This window comes from Camelus ferus, chromosome 6, assembly GCF_009834535.1.
Source record: "Camelus ferus isolate YT-003-E chromosome 6, BCGSAC_Cfer_1.0, whole genome shotgun sequence".
In the NCBI taxonomy this organism is placed as follows: Eukaryota; Metazoa; Chordata; class Mammalia; order Artiodactyla; family Camelidae; genus Camelus; species Camelus ferus.
The window spans coordinates 29,435,183-29,458,604 of record NC_045701.1 but is presented as its reverse complement, the minus strand read 5'-3'; the positions used below and the strand labels follow the sequence as shown (position 1 = coordinate 29,458,604).

Genomic DNA, 23,422 nt, shown 5'->3' with positions numbered 1-23,422 from the left:
GTATGACAATGAGGAGGAAACTGTGATTATGGAGATGATAGTATATCATGCAATTACTGATGTTTCAATGTTCTCATATGAATGAAAAGTATATAGTTGTCCAGTTCCTCAAATATACAAACAAAAAATGAAAATCAACATGTCATCACAATGCGTGAGCTGCAGCATACTTCAAACCTATCACCAATACTCTCACTGCAATGTTCTGCTCTCAAATTAACAGATTAGAGAAGACCAAAAGATTCATGAGTGTCCATGACATTCATCAGCTGTTTAAATAACTTCTCATATCGACTATTCCTCATTCCAAGATATCCCATCTTGCTTTTATGTATATTCTCATAATCCACTTCTCTCCCCCGTTTGCTCTCAAAATTCACTGATAGAAAGTAGCGATGAGAGTAAGACATAATTGACAGATGGATTGTCACCTAGAGTGAGGGGTGCATGAGACATAAATTGATGCTGAATTAGGACAGGCTACAGATTGAGACTGAATAGAGAGAGCTGGGTATGTAAAACTGGAAAGCCCACACGTATAGAACAGGGGAAGTGTGTGGACTCTAAAAAGAAATAGAACCACCACTATTTTCCATCACATTTTACCACATTCACAGCTACTCTGGGTGCCTCTAGTTTTCACATAATTTTTCAAAATTACAAAGCCCTAAACTAGACTCAGTACTCAGTAAGGCTTTCATATAGAGTCTACACCACTCAGCCATGGAAGGTTTTCTCCATGCCTAATAAATGTGTATTTGGGAGATTTCTCCAGTTTCTGCTAAGGCACATGCCTAAAGTAGCCACAGACAATGTAAAATAACTCTGAAAACAGTTTTTTTCTGTCCATACACGTGGAGGTATTGAGGTCACTTGGAATAGTTGAGGTAGATTGAGTTTTAATTCATCAGTGTCTCAGCCTCCCTTTGCTGTCACCTTTTACAGCCACTGACATCTCCCTAACCTTTAAAGTACTCAGTACCACCCACATGGTAACCTGTTCTGATAGTTGATATTATCCTGTTTACTTTGAATTTGAAATCCACTCAGATATTTTATCTTCAAGGCAATCTGTATTTTATACTTTTGATTTATGATTATGAAACGAGAAATATCAAACATTATTAAGTCACATTTTAGGAGAGCAGATGAGCGTCCTTCTTGACTTTAAATCATAAAATACAAAATGTGACACTGGAGATTTAAGTCCTTTAATATGTATTGTATTTATATGTGAAGTGGAGGGTGTACACAATGGTGTTATGTTTCTCTGTGTCCAGATACTCACTTCAATCATTGCCCTGTAGTAGAGAGTAGTCCCTGAAAACATTTCATAGAGATTAGTATTTAAGGATTTGAAGAAACGCAGTAGAACAGGTATGTTGACATCCTTAATTTTTGAGATACAAGTCCAGACCTTCTCATATTGATACCCTCATTCATCCAGACTGCAAAACTCACAGAGGTTGTTACTATGTTCTGAACCCAATAGGTCATCACAACTGGCATGACTTTCTATTCTCACCTTTGCATAGTGATTATACAGACATATCATAAGCCAATAGTTTACAGTCTCAAGGTATACACTTTCTTTTACCAGAAACCTGGGGCCTGGAGTAAGAGGGAAGGAACAGCCATTAATGCTGCCCATCAGGGCAGGAAGAGTTAGCACAGGAGAGGATTGACAGGGTGGACATGCACGAGTAGGAGGTAATGGAGGCACTAGGGGCTAGGGGGTAGGGGCAGGAAATTCAGTAATTGTGGGGAAAGATCCAAGCTCTTGATGAGGAAAAGCATATGTCTTCAGTGTGATGAGATGAAAATTGTTCATGGAATTATATATGGACCATTATGTCCAAGTTGGTCACATTCACATGAAAAACATGAGACCCCATCCAGATTCACATAGCTGGAAGAAATGGAGACCAGAACCTAAGTCTTTCGATTCTTATTCCAGAAAGACAGATCTTAGAGAAAATAGTCGAGTAAAAAATCCCACGAAACAGTGATTTTTCCTGATGAAAACCAAAACTAACCAGAAAATTCAATATAAAATATCCATTATTAATACTAAATTATATATCAACCTAATAGTAAATAAATATTACATAAAATAATACTACAATTAAAGATTATTTGACTAGTACAATAGAAAGTTATATTTGGGAAAGTAGTTTATTCATTGCTATTATGATTTGTCTACTCATTCTTCATATTTTGCCAGTTATGTAACTGGTCACTACAACTGTAAAAAACTCAAGATGATGTTTCTAAGGAGCCCATCTTTCTGGTCTTTCTAAATTTTATTATCCTCAAAGGTAAACTAAAATCCCATTTAGTCTTTATAGCTTTTACTGACAATTTTCCTTCGTATGACTTGTTCCCTTGCTAACTCTTATAAATCAAAGAGCCAAGAAAATAGTTGAAAAAAACATGAATTGCATACATAAAAAATACAATCTAATGTGGGATAAAATACATGTCAAGCAAATAGTAAGATAAATAGTTGGTGAGTTTAGGGGATAGAAGATAGAAGATAACTAGTGTCAGCAACAGCAGGTGGAGAAGGCTGCCCCAAGGGCATAGATATTGATCCATCTCTTAAAGAATTAGTGAGAACTAAATAGGAAGACAAGGAAGACATATTCAATGTGTGGGAAGTAGCTTGAATTATATAATATGAAGGTATCTTTTAATATTAACTATCATTAATCATACGTATATTACCCAGATTATATACTCAGATACATGTAGAAAGTCAGGAGACAGTTCAATCAATTGAGAAGTTAGATTCATAATCTCAGACTGTATTAAAGCCATGCCTACAGTTCAATGATCTTTATTCTTATTGATCCTCTCCATCATCTTTTTCAATAGTTTTAACATGCTTAAGGGAAGTTTTCTCATTCAAAAACTTAGGGTAGCCATGGCTAATCATCCCCTAGTGAGAAGGCATCTAAGGCTTTACACATACTTCTTGTTGGGGATTAGCTAGCATTTCACCTCCAGACCTACAGCCAGCACCCAACTTATCTTCCTGAAGTCTATGGAATAATCGGAGATGCGTAGAAAAATAAAACAGAGAGAAAAGAGAAAGAATGAAGATAGAGGGGAAACTAGGAAAGAAAAGCACAATGACCAAAAAAGCATCAGGAGAAAAGAGAAAGGGCAGACTAAGGTTCAGAGAGTATGAAATATGGTAGCCTCTAATTCTGAAAGCCCAGGTAAGTCAAAGAGGACATCACTCTCTCACCTTTAGTTCATTGATTCAGGGCTGCTTCTGACTTTGACATTGGATTGCATTTAAGGAAGGCAGATGCTTCTAATACCTGACCTGTCAGGCTCACAGAATTTCTGTGAAAATCACACACGATAATGAATGGAAAGTTTGCCTTTTATGTTGTACAATAATATACACATGTAATTCACTGTAAAAAAATTAACTGTTACTATGACTTGAGGAGTCTAGCATATACTAAAGTGTGCAGACTAGACAAGAGGCACATTAAATTCTCCCCCGTGCATGTTTTCTGTGTAGTCAGCCATCCCGGGAGGGTTCTCTGTCTAGTCATCTTCTGCTATGAGAGTCACAGTACAGTTATCTCCAAAGGTGTGGTTCTTCTACATGGTGGATTTATCACATGGCTATATGCTCACATCTCAAAAGTCCAGGAATCTTTTCCAAATTTTCATCTCTATCTTCCCCAATCCTAAAAATACAAAAATTTACAGATTTCCTTCCATACATTATAGTATAATGGTCAATAGCTTGGGCTTTGACATCAACCAGGCTTTTTTTTTTAATCGAGGCTCAGCCACTCACTTGCTAAGTCAACATGGCAAAATTACTTGAATTCTCTGAACTTGTTTCCTCATTATTAACATGGAGCTAATAATACCTCCTTTGCAGGTTGTTGTGGGAAATAAATGATATAATAAATGTAAACATACCTTCCTCAGAACCTAGCACATAGTATGGCACAATAAATGGTACCTATCATGTAGGGAAGACTATTTATTTACATAAGTGGCTTTCAAGTATAGAAATTTATTCCTGATATTCTGAATCCTTCATTATTCTTAAGTATTGAAACTAGACCTTATTTTAGGTAAAGTTTTTAATGTCTTACCCTTATATCCAATCACTTAACCATATTTCCCAAATAATTTTGCTTTGAGGGGAGACATTAATCAAAGATTGCCTAAGGGATGCAGGAAGAAGCTTTGTGCTCTAATCAGGCTATGCCTCTTCCACTGCTGCCATCCCCACAATACAAAGCCATAAATTTCAATTCCCCACATTAAAATTTTTCTTTCTGACTACCTTAGACAACACTGAATATGTCCCTTGTCTTTAAGGGTAAGATTGAGGCAAGAAGGAAGAAAGGGCAAAGCCAGGGGCTTCAAGGGATTTCTGAAGGCTGTACCCATCCAGGCAAAATATGTATTGATTGGCTGAGGCAAGGAAGGCAAACTATACAATACCAGCTGCTCAGGAAAACAAAATTTTCTCAAAACTGCTTTTTTCATGAGGCATACAGAATTCTTTACTTTTGACCTCCACTTAAATTGTACAAGTGGAGAAAACAGAAGTAGTTCAGGCACATTATAAAGTCAGATTGTTATTTAAGACCAAAGTCTTAATTATGTTCTGTTCCCATTCTTATCCTCTAATTCTGTTAATTTAAAATCAATTTGCTTCCTACGTGCCAGATCTCATGAAAGACCAGTGTTGTACAAAGTCAATCCTTACCTGACACATGTATAAATATACATCAGGCATCATGTGACGCAGGTCACAGAAGTGGAATAGACTCAGCAGTGTATGAGAAGAGTGGGAAAAGGTAACTATAGTGATGAGAAAAGGCAGCATAGCAAATGTGACATTTGTGTACAGCTTTAAGAGATAGGAAATATTACAATATGCAAACATAGGGTCTACAATGTCATTTCAAGCTGGGAGCAAAATATTAAAAACAGGTAAGTTGGTGTTCACTGGGTTAACATCAAAGCACACAGACTGTCTACAGCACAGATATTATTTTGGAGAAGAGAAGAAAGATTGGTAGACATTAGTTTGTGCCTGACACTGAGAACTAATCTAAGATATCCAAGAATTATTAGATAAGTATAGGGATTCAATGTAAGAGTGGATGCAAGAAACTGATGATGAGGCTAGTTATTAAAGAAGATGCTCGATCTATAAGTGTGATAGATCAATTAAAGGAAATAAACAATGGAGGTAGAGAATGATGAGCTAAAACAGATCTGGGGAGCCATGCAGATGCACTAGGATTACACAGTTTTATCTCTAAGAATATAGATACAGAAGACAGAAATACTGAGAAGTAAAAACCCAAAGGAATTGGTGACTGATTATGGTTGGAGAGAACAAGAAGGAGAGCGCAGTCAAAGATGACATAGATTTGAGCATGAATAGGACAATGGTGGATCCATTTTTGAAAAGAAAGTAATTGGGCATGGAATTTATGAGGGTGGAGAAAATAGATACTCACATTTATATTAAGCAATTAGAGTTTCAGGTACAAGTGAGAAGTCCAGGATGAATTGTGGGACGGGATGTATGGAAAGAAGGACAGAGTCAAGATATGATCGTATAGTAATTCATATAATAAATGAAAGCATAAGAACAAATAAGTTCTCTGAGGGAAAGAGTATAAAGGAAAAAAAGGGGGGAAAGCAAGGACCCAACCATGTAGAATGTCACACTGACAGTTTGAAAGGAAGCAAAGGAGCCAGTGAGTTAAGCAGAACAAACATGAAGGTAAGGGGACAATCAGCACTGGGCCAGAGAAGTCAAGAAAGAAGAGTGAATCAAGAATGAAAGATGAAAATGGAATAAAAGGAGGAAATAGAGAAATGCTGTGACAGTGAAGAAAGTGAGATGACAGAGTAAAGAAGAAGAAATACAAGAAAACTGAGATACTAATTGACATCAGTTTTCTACTTTCTAAATGGATGGTTTGGGGCTGATATATCAGAGGAACACATTATAAAAATGAAATGGGTTCATTAAGGAATAAATAATATATAATAAATATAATAGAGTTGTTGAAGAATGAATGAATGAATGAATGAAAGGTCCCCATTAGGAGCTAGATGACAAAGTTTTCAGAAAACTTACATGCCACTCTACTGTAACACACACCAGCAAGGCTCAGAGCTTGAAATCAGCCAAATTGAACTTTAACCATTAGGATGATAAGGGCGGAGAAGTGAAATAGCAGGTAGAGCAGAAGTTTACAAATGTTGAAAGGTTTATGGGCATTGAATAGAACAATCTGGTGTCCAGCCAGACCATGAATCACAGACCAGAAAGAAAAGCACATGAGACCAAAAAATAAAAAATTGTAAAATGAGGCCAAGCGCTTAAGAAACTTGGAAAAGGAGGTGAGTAGCTATACAATAAACTCTGGGTCTTCCCTGATATTCTTCTACAGCTTTATTCTCATCCTTTGAAGTCCTGGGGTACACTTTCCCTAACTCATATCCTCAACTGCCCATACAGGTGACTTTTCGATCCATGCCTGACTCCTGCTCCATCTTCCTTCTCTAGTGCCAGCAGCAAACTGCCACAGAGAAGGTTAACATCCCAGCAGGTTGAGGAAAACTTAATTTTTACATTCCTGCAACACAGAAACTTTGATTCAGTAACTTACTCACTGCAGATTTGATTTTTGTCCTTCCCACCTACCTGTTTTGCCAAGAGAACTAAGAGAGTAGCATCATTAAAGAGTGAGATAGATACAGTTCTCCCTAAATCAACCAGATCCTATGCTGGATAATTACAGACCTACACAAATAGCCATATAAAACAGTCAGAGCAGCAGCTAATTACAGCCCCAGGGGGTAGTGACCAAGCGATGCTGCAGATATCTGGAACTGCCAAACTCAAAGTCACCTGGCCTGGGGAATTACCACCTATGGCCGTTTTGGTTTTCCCACTGTAGCCAAGCATAGAAGCTGTTAATGAGGAGAAACAAGAGGCACTTAGTTTTCTTATGATAAAGAGACCACTGACCATATTTCAGAACTACTTTAAATCTTTATTTTATGATGATTAAAGGTGAATTCCAGAGCAACATTTTAAAACTGTCCTTTAAAATTTTTATCATTTAATCATTTCTATGTTGATTACTACAATAATATTCAACTTAAAACCAGAATATATTAAAAAGTATGAAGAATAATACATGGAGATAAAATCATACAATATTCCAAGAAAAAAAAGCGGAGAGAATATATAAGGAAATGAGACTTAAACTGACTGTAAAAATAACTTTTTATACATATTCTGTTGAATCCTCACAACCACATTGTGAAGCAGGTGTAATTACTGCCACATAATCTCATACAAATTATCTAAATTACATAGATACTGAAAGGTTAGGCTATATGTGAATTAACTATTTTCTCAAATTTTTCTTTTTTCTCCTACTTTATTTCCTTAAATTACAGAAAAGTCAATATTACCCAACACTTTCATGAAAATCATATAATGAATCCAAATTCCAGGCATGTACAACAGAAAAAAATAGAACTGCGTAGGTCAATCTCAATTATGTAAATAAAATCATATTTAAGTCTAAGATTCCAAACTTAAGATGCTTCTTCCTCTCTCTTCCTTGAAATCAAGAGAAGAAACATAAATGTGAGCTCCATCCTTAGGAACACTAGGAAGTATACCTACAATTCCAAATCACAACATGTGAAGACAAATTTTATTACAATAAAAATTGCAACAGGACAATTATGAACAACGAAATAAAATGCATATCTCTAAGGATCTTGAGCTAGTCAGGAAGCTCAGCAGTCTCAAAGAAGTGGATACACTGAGAATAAAACCAGTTATCTTTACTTTGAACAGAAGTATTGGAATGTGCGAACCCTCACTCCAGAGAGTGATGGTGGAAAGAATATTAAAGAGAAAGATGCAGACACAGCAATTTTGAAATAATTAGGCCATGTGTGTTCTGTAATGGAAGAAAAACCAAAGCAAGAGGATGGAGAAAGCAGCCAGGCAGCTGACAATTTCCACTATATAATGAGAAGAAAAGGATAAATCACAAAATATGTGACAGAAATTAACAAATATGACTCTGCTGTGAGCTAGCAGTTAGCCCAGCAGCCCAGGAGAGAACCATACCAAGAGATTAGAGGTGCTATGCAGACAACATTCCAAAACTCAGCTGCCTTCCATCATATCTCGTTACCATTTCAACTCTTCCATCACAATATCCTTTCTGATATCTAGTACATTAAAATATTAATAATAATATGATTGTATACTATGTCACAATAATTTTACCAAAAAATAAAGCAGGTGATGACCTATATGAATATATTTCAATAAGAAAGAAAAGAGAAAATGACATAAGGAATACAGCATACATATAATAGATTATGCCATGAAGTAGTGAAAATTATGAGCAAATATTCTATGAGTTTTTAAAGATATCTTCTTTCTGAAATGTTTAGAAAATTTTAAATAAATGACAAAATATTAAGTGATGAAAAATAAACTGGAAAAATTCAAGAAATAAATAAAAATACAAAAGTATGATATAAATGAAGATCACTAAAAGTCGGACAAAGTGGAGATAAATATACTAAAATAGAAAAATCAAGTTTCAAGAATTAAAGAAAAATATAGGTTAAAATACGATCCAACAAGTGAAAAATTAATGTTTCTTAAGGAGAGTTCACAATATTTGGTAAAGAAAACAATAGAAATAACATGGTAATAGTGAATTATTAGGCTAATATTAAACAATTCTGGGGATTGCAGTTAAAAAACAGAATACAAATGTTACAAACCATGACAGCATAAAGAATAGTTACATATCAGTTATAGCTCAATAACTTTGGAAAAAATATTTTTAAAGCATAAATACAGTAGTCACAAAAAGAAAAAGAAAAAAATTGTACTGAAATATTCTAGTTTCCTCAACTTTCACTATAGGAGAAAATCAACAGATTATTTTCAGAATGATAAACTAAGTATTATTTTAAAGTATAAAGGTGATAAATTAGAAGAACTAGGAATAATAAAATCTAATAAAATTGAGTGATGAAGTGAGAAATGGAAGTGTGTTAACAACCCAAAGAGAAGTATATTAATTATTTTCTATTTCATAGTGAGCAGTCAATGAATGTTTTTGAGGTAACACAGAATTACAGAATTATTACATGCAATGAATTACTAAAACAAACTATATGCCTTCAAAATCACTCAAAGAAAAGATGCACAAACAAAAGAAAAAAGACACAGAGAGAAATCTTAATACAATAAAATGAGTAAAATGAATGCATGAAATCAATTCCTTCATTTATTCTACTAACATTTATTGAGCACCCATATGCCGGGAATGTGCTGAGTGCCAGTGACTGATGGTTACTGCACCATGAAGTTTTATGTACTAGTGTATAATTAAACAATTATACAAACAAATGTAAAATTGTAAGCATGAAAATTATTCTGCAGTCCAGTGAAAATTACTTTAATAGAAAGATTTGATGTAAACAAGAAAATCAGGGCCTTTCCTGAAGAAGTAACACTGGAGCTAAAATCTAAAGGATAAACACCAAGTTAACTAAGAGTGGAAGACAAAGGATTCCCTGCAGAGGAAACAATTTATGCTTCCCCTTGAGGCCAGAGGAGGCACTGGGAGTTGTGCCTAGAACTATACTGTGAGAAAATGAAAGGAGCATTATATAGGAAAAGGTTGAAATAAGTAGTGGGATACTGTACCTAGAATGAGGAGTCAAGGACGATTGTTAAGCAGAAGGGTGACGTGACTAGACTTGACATTTATGAATATCACTCTTGCTACAGTGTACAGTTGGATTTGAAGGAGTCCAGAGTGGATGCAGTGAGTCAGTTAGAAAGTACCACTTGTGAAGGCAAGAAACATTGTTGCTTTGACTAGGTATAGGAGTTTGGGGAGTAAACAGATTTGGCATATATTTAAAAGAGACAATCAATAGTACTTGATGATGAATTTAGCTAAAGACGCACTCACCCATTTCATGCTTTAAGTCTAAGAATTATTCACCTCCACCAAGACCCACAGTCCAATGACCCTACCATATATCACTCCACTGATGTCCTTTCTCTCTCCCTTCCTCAGATTAAATTCTGTAATCAATTTCCTTGCCCTCTTTTACTTTCTTGTTCACCTGTTAATGGATACAAGGGTTGTTTCCAATTCTTGGCTATTGTAAGTAATGCTGCTATGAATACTGGGTTGCATGTATCTTTTCAAATTAGTTGTTATTTTTTTTTCCAAACACATACCCAGGAGTAGAATTGGTGGATCATATGGTAGTTCTATTTTTAGATTTCTGAGTAACCTCCATACCATTTTCTGTAGTAGCTGTACCAATTTATATTCCACCAACAGTGTATGAGGGTTCCCTTTCCTCCACATCCTTATCAGCATCATTATTTATGGACTTCTTGATGATAGCCATTCTGATGGGTGTGGGGTGATATCCCATTGTGGTATTCATTTGCATTTCTTTGATAATTAGTTACACTGAGCATCTTTTCATGTGCCTGTTGGCTATCTGTGTGTTCTCCTTGGAAAAATGTCTAATCATATCTTCTGCTCACTTTTTAATCAGGTTGTTTCTTTAATACTGACTTGTTATGTGTTATTTATGTATTTGGGTTATTAACCTTGTATCAGTAATATCATTGCAACTATTTTCTCCTATTCAGTAGGTTGTCTTTTTGTTTTGTCAGTGATTTACTTTGCTGGGCACAGCTTATAAACTTAATTAGGTCCCATTTGTTTATTTTTGCTTTTATTTCTTTTGCTTTAGGAGACAGACTCAAAAAAATGTTGCAATGATTTATGTCAAAAAGTGTTCTGCCTATGTTCTCTTCTAGGAGTATTATTGTTTCACATCCTACATTTAGGTCTTTAATCCATTTTGAGTTCTTTTTATACATGGTGTGAAGAAAGCTCCAGTCGCATTCTTTTATATGTAGCTATCCAGGTGTTTCAGCACGACTTATTGAAGAGAGTCTTTTCTCCATTGTATATTCTTGCCTCCTTTGTCATAGATTAATTGACCATAGGTGTGTGGATTTATTTCTGGGCTCTCTATTCTGTTCCATTGATCTATATGTCTGCTTTTGTGCCAGTACCATGCTGTTTTGATTACTGTAGCTTTGTAGTAGAGTCTGTGAGAGCAAGATCTCCAGCTTCATTCATTTTTCTTAAGATTGCTTTGGCAGTTTCAGGTCTCTTGTGGTTCCCTATAAATCTTAGGATTATTTGTTCTAGTTCTGTGAAAAATGTCATAGGTATTTTGATAGGAATTGCATTAAATTTGTAGATTGCTTTGGGTAGTATAGAAATTGATATTAATTCTTCCAATTCAATAACACAGGAAATCTTTCATTTTCCTGTATCAACTTCAGTTTCCTTCAAAAACGTTTTATACTTTTCAGAGCATAGGTCTTTTATACCTTTGGTTAAGTTTATTCATAGATATTTTATTCTATTTTTTATATTTTATTCTTTTTGAAGCAATTTTAAATAGAATTTTTTCTGCTTCCTCTTTCTGATAGTACACAATTAGTGTATAGAAAAGTAACCAATTTCTGTATATTATTATTGTATTCTGTAAATTTACTGAGTTGATTTATTACTTCTAATAGTTTTTGGTGGAGACTTGAGGATTTTCTATATGTAATATCATGTCACCTGCAAATAGTGACAGTTTTACTTCTTCCCTTCCAATTTGGATACCTTTTTCTTGTCTGATTCCTGGGGTCAGGATTTCCAATACTATGTGTAACAGAAATGGTGACATTGGGCATCTTTGATCCTGATTGTAGGGGAAAGACCCTCATTTTTCATCGAGTATGATGTTAGCTGTGAATTTGTCATAAATGGACTTAATTATGTTGAGATATACTTCTTATATACCAACTTTGTTGAGAGTTTTTAATCATAAATGGAAATTGAATTTTGCCAAATGCTTTTTTTTGCATCTATTGAAATAACGTGACTTATTTTTCCTTCTGTTAATGTGTCATATCATATTGATTGATTTGCATATGTTGAGCCTTCCCTGTGACTCTGGAATAAATACAATGTGATTATGGTGTATGATTTTTATATATTATTGGATTTGGTTTGCTAACATTTTTGAGGATTTTTGCATCTACAGTAATCAAAGATATTGGTCTGTAATTTTCTTTTTCTGTTGTGTCTTTTAACCAATTAGTATGATGTTAGCTGTAAGTTTTTGTTGATGCCCTTACTCAGATTAGGGAAATTCCCTTCTATTCTTGTTTACTGAGAGATTTTTGTTTATTTGTTTGTTTATCATGAATGGATATTTAGTTTTATCAAGTGTTTTGTCTGCATCTATTAAGACAATCATGTGGTTTTACTTCTCTAGTCTGTCAATTGATATTTAAGTGTTAAGCCAGTCTTTCATTATTTGAATAAATGCCACTTGGTTATGATGTATTGATCATTTTTTACATGTTCCATCTTGATTTTCTAATACTTTGTTGAGTAGTTGGATGTCTATGTTCATGTAGGATATTGGTCTGCAATTTTCTTTTCCGGTAGTGTCTGTACAGTTTTGATATGAGTGCAATTTTGTTATCATAAATTGAGCTGGAAAGTGTTCCTCCCTTTACTATTTTCTGAAATAGTGTGTAAAACAGATATTATTTTTTCCCTAAATTTTTGATAGAATTTGCCAGTTAAATTATCCGGAATTAGAGGAGTTTTTGTTGTTGTTATTGTTGGAAGGTTTTTTAACTAAGAACTCAATTTCCTTTATTAATATAAGACTATTCAAATTATTTCTTCTTGAGTTAACTTGTCTATTTTGTGTCTTTCAAGAATTAAAATATTTCATTAAAGCTAAAATTATGGTTATATGTTACTTATATCTCATTATTATTCTCTTGATGTGTTTAGAGTATATAGTGAGATCATATCTTTGTTATGATAACAATAATTTAGTCTTCTCTCTTATTTTCTGTATTAGTCTCTTTTAACTGTACTGATATTTTTCAAAAATCTTCTTTTGGTTTCAATGTTATTGCTTTATAGATTTTTCTATTTTCAAATGTCTTTTTTTCTGTTATGATTATTATTTCTCTTCTTTTCCTTATCTCTATTTAATATGCTCTGAACCTAAATTATTAAGGTTAAATAATAGAGTATTACATTAGTAACTTCTTTATTTTCTAGTATGAGCATTTAATAGTATAAACTTTTTAAAAACACTGCTCTAGCTACATTCCACCAATTTTGATAACGTATTTTTGTTCAACTCAAATATTTTCCAACGTTCCTTATGACTTCCTTTTTGACCTATTAATTAAAGTGTGTTGTTTAATTTCCAAATATTAGTGGATTTTTCAGCTATGATTCTATTTATTTTTAGTTTAATTTTGTTCTCAGAGAATCATTTTGTATAATTTAAATTCTTTGGTAAGTTTGCCTTATGATCCAGAATATGATCTGTCTTCAAGAATATTCCAATTGTAAACTGACTATACTTCAACTTTTTATCATAATCTAACTGGAAATCTAGAATTTCTCTTGGAGTTTTAGCTGCCTAGTTCTGCTGAGCTGCATCTCCATAACTGACCTTGAGTTAAGAAAAAAGAGGGAGAAAAAAATTTCCTTCACGCTCTTCAAACTAGAGTTGGGCAAAGCGAGAAGAAGAGAAAAAATATATATATTCCTCCGACACTTTCCAGCTTTCAGGGATCACTTTTCCCAGGTCCCTGGCAAGAACTTGTTTTACTCTTAGAGTTTTTTCTGCCTGTATCATGCAACCAGAGCTTTTCATGTGAGGTCTGTTCGCAAGTGAAGGTCTTGAGAAAAAAGAAACAATAGATCCAAAAAAAATCTCACCCGTTTTTATGTTGCTTCTTAAAGTCGTGATTTCCCTCTGTAATATTCCACCTTTTCATTACTTTTTATTTGATTGTTTTTAACTATCTGAGGAAGAATCTGCACAGAAACTTTTCCTGATGAAGATAACTATGTCCTAAAATTATAAAGACAGTTGTTACAATAAGCCTGAAGAACCTGAATGGAACATGAATATTTTCCAACTCACCAAAGGAATGAGAAAAAGAGCCATTATAAGTAAAAGTGGAGATTATCAATGGCAAGTGAATAATTAGCACCTTAGTTACCTCAAGAGGCAGATTATAAGAAAAGGATATGGATAAATTGAAATAATTAAAAAATGTATAATCTTGAGAGAAAAGGGAGGCAAAGAAACTAATTAGACAAAAATGACTATAATTAGTACATATATATAAAACCCCATATAAATCAACATAAGTTTTGAATTGAGGTTTTATTTGGCTAAATTTTCATTGTTTTTAGTAAAGATTGTTTAAAAGTGTGGTAACACTCAAATCAATTTCTAATGAACTAAAAAAGTGAATTCTAAAATTCCAGATTTAGGCAATATGATGATCAGAATAAAGTACTTATAAAATTATTTATGAAATCTTTCTAAGAATCACTAATGATCCAAACACTCTCTTCATTGCTGCCTTCATGTCTTTATTCCTGAATGTATAGATGACTGGATTCAAAAAAGGAGTGAGAACTGCATCAGAAAGAGCAAGAAACTTATCCATTTGGGAACTGGGATGTGGCCAAGTATAGACAAACAAGGTTGGACCAAAGAAACAAGTTACAACAGTAATATGAGCTAACAAAGTGGAGAGGGCTTTGGATGAACCACCTGAGGAATGTTTCCAGTAAACAGGATGAAGATGTAGGAGATGAGGAGTATAAAGAAAGAACCAACACAGATAAACCCACTGTTGACAGTGACCATGAACTGCAACCTGTAAGTGTCGGTACAGGCCAGTCTGAGGAGCCGAGGAAGGTCACAGTAAAAGCTGTCCATTAGGACCACAGAAGAGTAAATTAACAATAAATGCTAGCTGGAACAGTGAGTGGCTGACACCAAGGGCCCAGGCAGCACCCAGGAACAAAATGCACATTCGTGGGCTCATGATACTCTGATAGTGGAGAGGCTTGCATATGGCCACGTATCTGTCAAAGGCCATGGCGATGAGCAACACCATCTCCACACCACCAATGACGTCGATGAAGAAGATCTGAGCAATGCAGCCTCCAAAGGAGATGGCTTTACGCTTTCTGAAGAGGTCATAGATCATCTTGGGTGAGGTGACAGAGCAGGCTCCTAAGTCAATGAAGGAGAGACTGGCCAACAGGAAGTACATGGGGGAGTGTAAGTGAGGATCAGTGGTCACAGAAAACACAATGAGGGTGTTCCCAGTCATGCTTGCCACATAGAGCACAGAGGAGAACACCAGGAGGAGAAGCTGGACCTCCCATGAATGAGTGAGTCCCAGAAACACAAACTCAGACACAACTGAGTGATTCCCTCCATCCATTGACCCAGCCAACAGGGCTGCTACTGAAATAATGAGAATGAAGGAAATGAGGAATAAATTGTGATTATTAGGGTAACAGTGATATTAGTTACAGGCATACCTCAGACATGTGGGTTCACTGCAAACCACTGCAGTAAAGTGAATACTGCAAAAAAGCAATTCATGTGAATTTTTTGGTTTCCTAGTACATATAAAAGTTATGTTAATAGGATATTGTAGTCTATTAAGTGTGCAATAGCATTTTGCCTAAAAAATGTACATACTTTAAAAATACTTTATTGCTAAAAAATGCTAACCATCATCTGAGTCTTCAGTGAGTCACAGTAGTAACATTGAAAATCACTGATTACAGACCACCATAAAAATATTACAATAGTGAAAAAGTTTGAAATATTGTGAGAATTACTAAAATGTGACACAGAGACACCAAGTGAGCAAATGCCGTTGGGAAAATGGTGCCAATAGACTTGCTCAATGGAGCGTTGCCACAAGCTTTCAAATTGTGAAAAACACAGTATCTGTGAAGCACAATGAAGTGAAGCACAATAAATGAGTTATGCCTGTATTAACTAAATACCAAAAAATGACCAATTAAATGTCAAAAGTAAACTGTATACTGGAATGAGATTGCTTATTGCTGCCATACTTTATGTGTTCCTTCTTCTTATTTTGGTGCTCATTTGAAAGGAGACAATAACAATAAAATATCTGAAAGAATGTTACCACACCATCATTTCTGCCTTGCTACATTTCACTCTCCTCAAGAGCCAATAAAAGTTCTCAATTATTTCATACAACTTTTATTGTTTATTGCTCCATTCTATAAATGGTCTGGGTTGGGTTTTTTTTTTTTTCCCAAATTCCTGTTAAGTTACAAACTCAAATCCATTGGAAAGACAAAAATTCCACATATAATAGCTACAATATAAGGCAATATAATATTCCATACAAACAGTAGAGAAAAGTATTTGTTGAATGTGTGAGGGGGAAAAAAAATGGGAATTCAAAGGAAGGATCAGTATGGAAAAACATAAATTGCATATATAATACAATATAAGGCAATATATAATATATGCCATACAAAGAGTAGAGAAAATTATTTGTTGAATGTGTGAGGAAAAAAAAATGGGAATTCAAAGGAAGGACCAGTATTATCTAGGGAAGTTGGGGATTTAGGAAGAAGATGGAATGTGATCTGTCCTTTTAAGTATGAATGCTAAACACCTTGATCTGTAATCTGTGGAGTCTTCTGCTATTAACCACAATGCTTTAACATTTTCATTTTTGTACTACTCAAACTTTATAACTAGGTGTGAAAGTTAAGTATATAGTTCCAGAATGAGAGGTTGGTTAATAATCCCTCCACACTCCAGCAGCCATGACTCTGATGCTCTCCTCTCTCCACCATCTTTTTGGATAGATCCCACATGCAGAGAAGACTTCCTCTCACCTCAAAATAGATAAGAACCACAACTAACCGTCTCTATACAGAGGCACCCCACCCTTCCCAACATACCTCGCTTTGGGATAGGAGGAAACTTTCTCTGCAAACCTACATCTGACATTCAACTTAATTTCATAAAGCTTGGCAAGAATCTGAGAGGTAGAAAGGAATAGGGAACAGGGAGAGCAGAAAGAAATACAAAAAGAGAGAAAGACACAAGGAAAGAAGAAATTAAAAGAGATAGGCACTATGATAATAGAAGGAAGAGAGAGAGAAAGAGCATACAAGGAGACAACGGGAAAGTTCAGAAGAGTTCAGATGAAAGTAAATAGATCCAACTCCCACCTCTAATCAAGTGATTCAGTCTGAAAAAGCAAACTCCTTAAGCAGCTGCAGGCTCAATTTCTGGGAATATCACACATGATAATGAACAGAAAGGATAACAACAGCTATCCTGATTTGAGATGCCGACGGTAGAGCTGTAGGTAGCTTGGGCTTTGAGGTCTATCAGGACTGTTCTTGAATCCAGACTCCACTACTCACTTCCTATGAGAGCATGGGAAAGTGTATTAACCTCTCTGAGCCTAGTTTCCTCATATGGAGAAGGAGATAACAATATCTCCCTTGCAGTGTGTGGTGGGAACTAGGTGATATGGTATCTGTACCATATACTTAATGAAGTACCTACCATAATAATTGGGGCACAGTAAGTGGAACCTAACATACAATAAGGACCAACTAGCTATATGTTCCTGTTCTAAATTCCAAGTATTAAAATAAAAAACAAACTTTAATTCTGAATCTATTAGTCTATATTTAAGTGGAGCTAGTATCAAGTTAGGTTTTCATGTCTATGCCAGTGTCCAGTAGCTTGAAAGCCTTCATTAGGAATATTTCCCAAGAACAATTTTACTCCTAAGTGGAGACACGGGGCTTATTTTGTGAGAAGTTTGTGCTCTGACCAGTAATAAGTCAGGCTGTACCATTTCCCCAATGCTCCTCTCCCTACCACCAAAATCACAGATAAATTCTCATAAAAACTATTTTGAAGACTTTTTTGACCACCTCAGATAACACTGGTCACTTGGATCTGCATGGGAGAGGGTGTGCTTCATGGAATTTCCAAAGGTTGTGCTCATCTAGTTAAAAATTTGCATAAACTTGCTTAAGAAGAAGAAACAAATCCACAAATACCTGCCTTTCAGGAAATTAGAATTTTGCTCCCAAACTACCACTTTTTCCAAGATCCACTTAGCATTCTTTATCCATAGCTGTTGGCAACCCTGTACAAGTGGGAAACACAAAGGAAGTTTATGCATGTCACACAATCGTTTTTGGATGCAGAGTGCAGTTCAGGCCAATGTAGTCCTAGTTCTGATTATTCCCATTCTACCATGCCTTCTAATTTAATTATTTTACTAATTAAAATGTATTTATGAATATCTAGTCTGTGTTAGTTGCTTAGAAAGAGAATGCCTATCTAACCTTTTAAGCAAATCTAACAGGCACAGTAAGATGAATGTTACAGAATCAATAATACCTGAGTAAAGTGAAGGAGAAAACTGCAGCTGTGGTGACCAGAGAAGACAAAGTGGAAAACGTAGCACAGAAAAGGGCTTTTATAAACAGTAAATATAATGATATATTAAGATAGTCGAGTCATTCCAAGCAGATGGTACAATGTGGGACAGGTAACGTCAAGGTACTCTGGGATACTAGTGAAGAATGTAGGTTACCTGGAGAATGGAAATTGTTTAAGAGAACAGTAGAGAGTAAGATGAGAAAGTTGAGACTAGTTTTACCTGACCTCAGGCTCTAACTTAGGATGATTGAGCATAGTAAATAAAGGGGAGCAAAGACCTAGCAGTAAGGAATCAATGATGAGACCAGAGCTTGAAGAAAATGACTGATTTGTCAGTGTGACAGACACACTGAAAGGAAGGGACACAGAAGGGAAGAATGCTAATTAAGAGACCACTGTAATAGAGTGGATCTGACTTGAGAAAATTCTAATCACATCACCAAGATCATGTCTATCTTTAGAACACAGACACCTTTGCTCTCTGATTGTTTTACTATTTCATCCCCCTTACCCACCTGTTTTGCCAAGGGAACTAAGAGATCAGCAGTGCTAAAGGCTCAAATATGATCCCTTCCAAGATCAACCAGATCCTATTCAGAATCACTGCAGACACAAATACCTCTGCATACAAAACGACCTCACAGTAACAGTGGAAGCTAATTACAGCCCCAGAGGGCAAGTGACCAAGTGATGCTGCTGAGACTGAAATCACTTGGCCTGGGGAATTGTCACCTATGATCAGTTTGGTTTTCCCCATGTAGCCAAAGAAGCCATTAATGAAAGAAAATAAGAGGCTTGTAATTTTCTTAGGACAAAGAGAATTTCTGCCATATTGTAGAATTATTTTGAGTCTTTATTTCACAGTAACTGAATGTGCATTTTACAGCAAAATTTAAAGTAACCTTTTTCATTTTTAGTCATTTTATGACAATTTCAATAGTACGTATTCATCTTAAGGATGTGAAAAATACAGAAAAGTATTTTTAAAACCTTGAGGACAGAATTTTTGAGCATTCTTTTAAAAAATAATATATTAAAGTGATTTTAGAAATCAGTCCTTTTGCATATTGTTTTATTGAGTCCACAGAACAGCTTGACAGAGTACTGTTTTCACTGCACAACTTGAACCTATGTATTAAACCAAATTATTAATCTAATAAAGTTTAGTTTCATCATTGAACCCAGAACTAAAAAATTCTTGTTCTTCTCTACAGCATACACAAATTGTGTCACAGTCCAGACTAGAGGTACAATGTTGCTCATTTATTTTATGAGGCGAAATCAAAATAACAGGCAAGAGCAATAACCACAACAAAGACAATTAGCTGCCACACCACTTTTGAAAATACAGAATTCTAGGTTATAAGGGGAAAAAAGAAGTTTCTTCTCTTCTTTCTAAGCCAAAGTAATAAGGATCTAATCAAACCCCTACCTCACTCATAACCTTTCTCTCCTACACTCAAGAACCACTCCGGTTTTTCCCTCTCTCTTCTACATCATCCACATTTTCCTCTCTATTGTATCAGTCCCCACAGCTTTCACTATGTGCTACAGCTCCTGTCTTACTAAAACATTCCAGTCCAATTTTACTTTGTGCTATCACTCCATTTCTCTAAAGACCTGGACAGCAAAATTCTTCAAAAAAAGTTACTTCTGTTCTCTGTCCAATTCCCGTCCTCGTGTTTTCTCTCAAATTCACTTCAATCAAAAACTTTCCCTAATACCCCCATTAATATTTGTCTTTCAGCTCACTCATGATCTCCACATCTAAATCTAATCATCAATTCTTAGTCCCTATTTTCTAGCTCAGTTTTTAACTCCAGTCTTCATACACATTTTCTTCACTTGACTTTCTAGGCATCACACATTCCTGGCTTTTCTTCTATATCACTGGTGGCTCCTTCTTAGTCTTAATTATTATTCACTTTCTCTCTAACCTCTTAATGTTTGAGGATACCAGGGCTCATGTTTTTAACTTCATGTCTTTTCTATATATATTCACAGTTTCAATTATCTCATCTAGTACCACATCTTTGAAATAACATCTCTGCGTCAATCTCTTGCTCAAGATTTCTACCATATATATCAGACTTGTTTATCCAAATACCTAATTTACATTTTCACTTGTACATCCTATAAACATCTTAGATGTAATGTGTACAAAACTGAGCTTCTGTTCTTACCTACTCCTTCATCTTACGTGATGACAAATTCATCTTTCAAGTTGCTTAAGTGAAAAAACAAAACAAAACAAAACAAAAAACTTGGAGTCATTTCCCTTACATCCAATATCCCATCAAGTGGAAAATCCTATTATCCAGCTCTTCAAAATCTTGCCACTGACATTTTATCATCTGCATTTCTACCCAAGTCACCATCTCTCTCTTCTCTTAATTTCCACAGTAGTCTACTAACTTACCACTGCTTGCGATAAGTTAGTACTATGCACCACCCTTCCTAAGACTGTTCTCAGGAGGACAACCATATATAAAAATACTTTTAAATGTAAGTGATACCACCTCTCTTCTCAGAAATTCCAGTGGTCCCCCCTCCTTCCTCAGAGTAAAAGCCAAATTCTTTACAATGGTCTACAGAATCCTACGTGAGTTGGCCCCCCTTTACCTCCTTGAATACTCTCCTACTATTCTGCTCACTTTTTTTATACTGACAGTCACACTAGGCTTCCTGATGTTTCTTGAAAACATCAGCCTTTGTATTGGCTATACTCCTGTCTGGATGCCCTTCCCCCTGATCTCTGCATTGCTAACTCACTCACCTATATCAAGCCTTTGCTCAATGACACTTTCTCCTAATGATGCCTACCCTGACCACCCTACGTAGAAGTATAACACACTCTTCCAAGTCTGGTGTTTTGGATCCACCTTAACCTACTCTACTGCACTTACTTCTTTTTAACTTGCTATGAAACTTGCTTGTTTTTTAAAATTACTTACTGTCTGGATAGCTCTATTAGAATAAAAGCTTCGCAATGGTACAAATTGTTATTTTATTTATTGATGCATCACAAAAGCCTACCATAATGCCTGGCATTCAGTAGGCACTAGATATTTGCTGCATGAGTGACAAGTTGAGAGAGAGAGAAAATGGAAGGGGGAGAGGGAAAAAGAATCACTGTTGGGTGTCTTGCTCTCATGACTGGATAGATGACAGTAGAGAAGGACAACATTTTCAGTGATGATCATGATTCCTGTTTTGAATCTGTTCAGACAAGGGACATATGAGGCATCCAAGAGGAAATATCAGAAGATACATTGCATATAGGTCTGAATCTCAGAAGCAACAAAGACTATATTTTATATAATAATGTAGGATAAATTATTATAAATCAGAAGGAAATAATTATACATTAAAGGGTTCTGAGAAAATTAATAAGCAAATGTGAAATTTTAGATGTTCTTATTATTTGCACCAAAAAAGAAATTCAGGTGGATAAAGTATTTCATAAATACATATTTGTGAATATTCATTAAGTATTGGAATGGAAAAGGACTTCCTAAGAATAAAACTATGAAGTCACAACTTAAAAGCTCCATGGAGTTGGAATCACAAAAAGTACAACTTTAATGTTGCATAATAGAATAAGTAAAATTAAAAGGAAAACAACAAATTGTGGGAAGCATTTTGAACATAAATATGATAATAAATAAGTTAGTGTCTTTAACATGTATGTGGGACTGCTAAATCAGTATGAGGATGGGGAGGACGGGGAGGAAGAACACCACAGCAATGGTTATTAATTTCTATTTTAAATAAGAAAAAACATAAGTGACAATTTTTTTGCCTACCCTGGATCACTTTTCCCCTTCCACTGATGGCTGTAACCCACCTTCTCCACTTGGGAAATGTTCCTTCTCAAATTCATGTAGTTCTCTGGAGGCTGTCTACCAGATAACCTTGGCCCCTGCCACTAGGGCAGGCACATGTCCAGACCTGGCCCATGAGAGACCAGGCATGGAGCTCAGGCAATGCCAATTAAGATCCTTTCATTGTGTTTTAATACGGATGCTAGGAAAGAAAACCTCTCCCTTTTCTACTGAATTATTTGCAGCCTCTCCTCTCTCCACACATCATACATAAAAGAGTCCGTGTGCAAAAGAAGAAAATTTGACCAATGTACAGAGATAAACAGAGTCAACAGATAGAGCAGAAGGAGAATATCAAAGAGAGAACGGAGCAAGAGAAAGGGAGTGAATGACAGAGCGCAATTTAAGTGTGAAAGTGACTCCCCATGGTTCATGAGACTGGCTCCCCTACTGGACATCCCAATAACCTGAATCAATAACTTTCTTTTTTAAAATATTGGTTTTTATTTTTAATTGTGATTTTAAAAAAACATAACCTTTACCATTTTAACCATTTTTAAGTGTACACTTGAATAGTGGTAAGTATTTCATAGTGTTGTACAAAAAAACTCTAGATTTTTTTCTCTTGCAAAACTAAAGTTCTACATTTCTTTTTTGTTTTAGTTATTTTAAACATGTTTTTACTGGATTTTGACCCATGTAATTCAATGATTTCATATTAACAACATGTGAAAAGTTATAAGTATACAAAAATCAGATATTTAAAATAATACCCTTTTTGTCACACAAATTGATAAATATTTTAAATAAATGATCATAATTAGTGTTTGGAAGGGGTACTGCAATGAGCATATTTCTCAGAAGGTATAAATCTTTTGGGAGAAATGATAATATTAATTAAGTATTTAAAATACTATTATACCTTATTAGTTTCAAATATACCAGTCTATAAAAGAAGTCATCTGAAATACAAGCAGAGGTATATGAAAGAATTTTCAAGGCAGAGCAAAAAATTTAAGACAATTTTAGTTGAATAGAGGAATAACAAATACATTTATGATATATTCATATAATACTATGCATCTAAAATTACTTTGTATTATAATATTTAACAATGT

General features: G+C 35.0%; 2 protein-coding genes across 3 annotated transcripts in view; both read right to left on the bottom strand.

Annotated features, from left to right (window-relative positions):
• The window catches only part of LOC102505575 (olfactory receptor 11G2), a 442,453-nt gene that overhangs the window by 398,037 nt on the left and 20,994 nt on the right, over positions 1–23,422 (bottom strand). The window lies entirely within an intron of this gene.
• LOC102514219 (olfactory receptor 4F3/4F16/4F29-like) lies at positions 14,525–15,524 on the bottom strand. The gene is given in 3 exon segments (XM_032481603.1): positions 14,525–14,790; positions 14,793–14,938; positions 14,940–15,524. Coding segments are annotated over 3 exon segments (927 nt in total). The 5' UTR covers positions 15,455–15,524.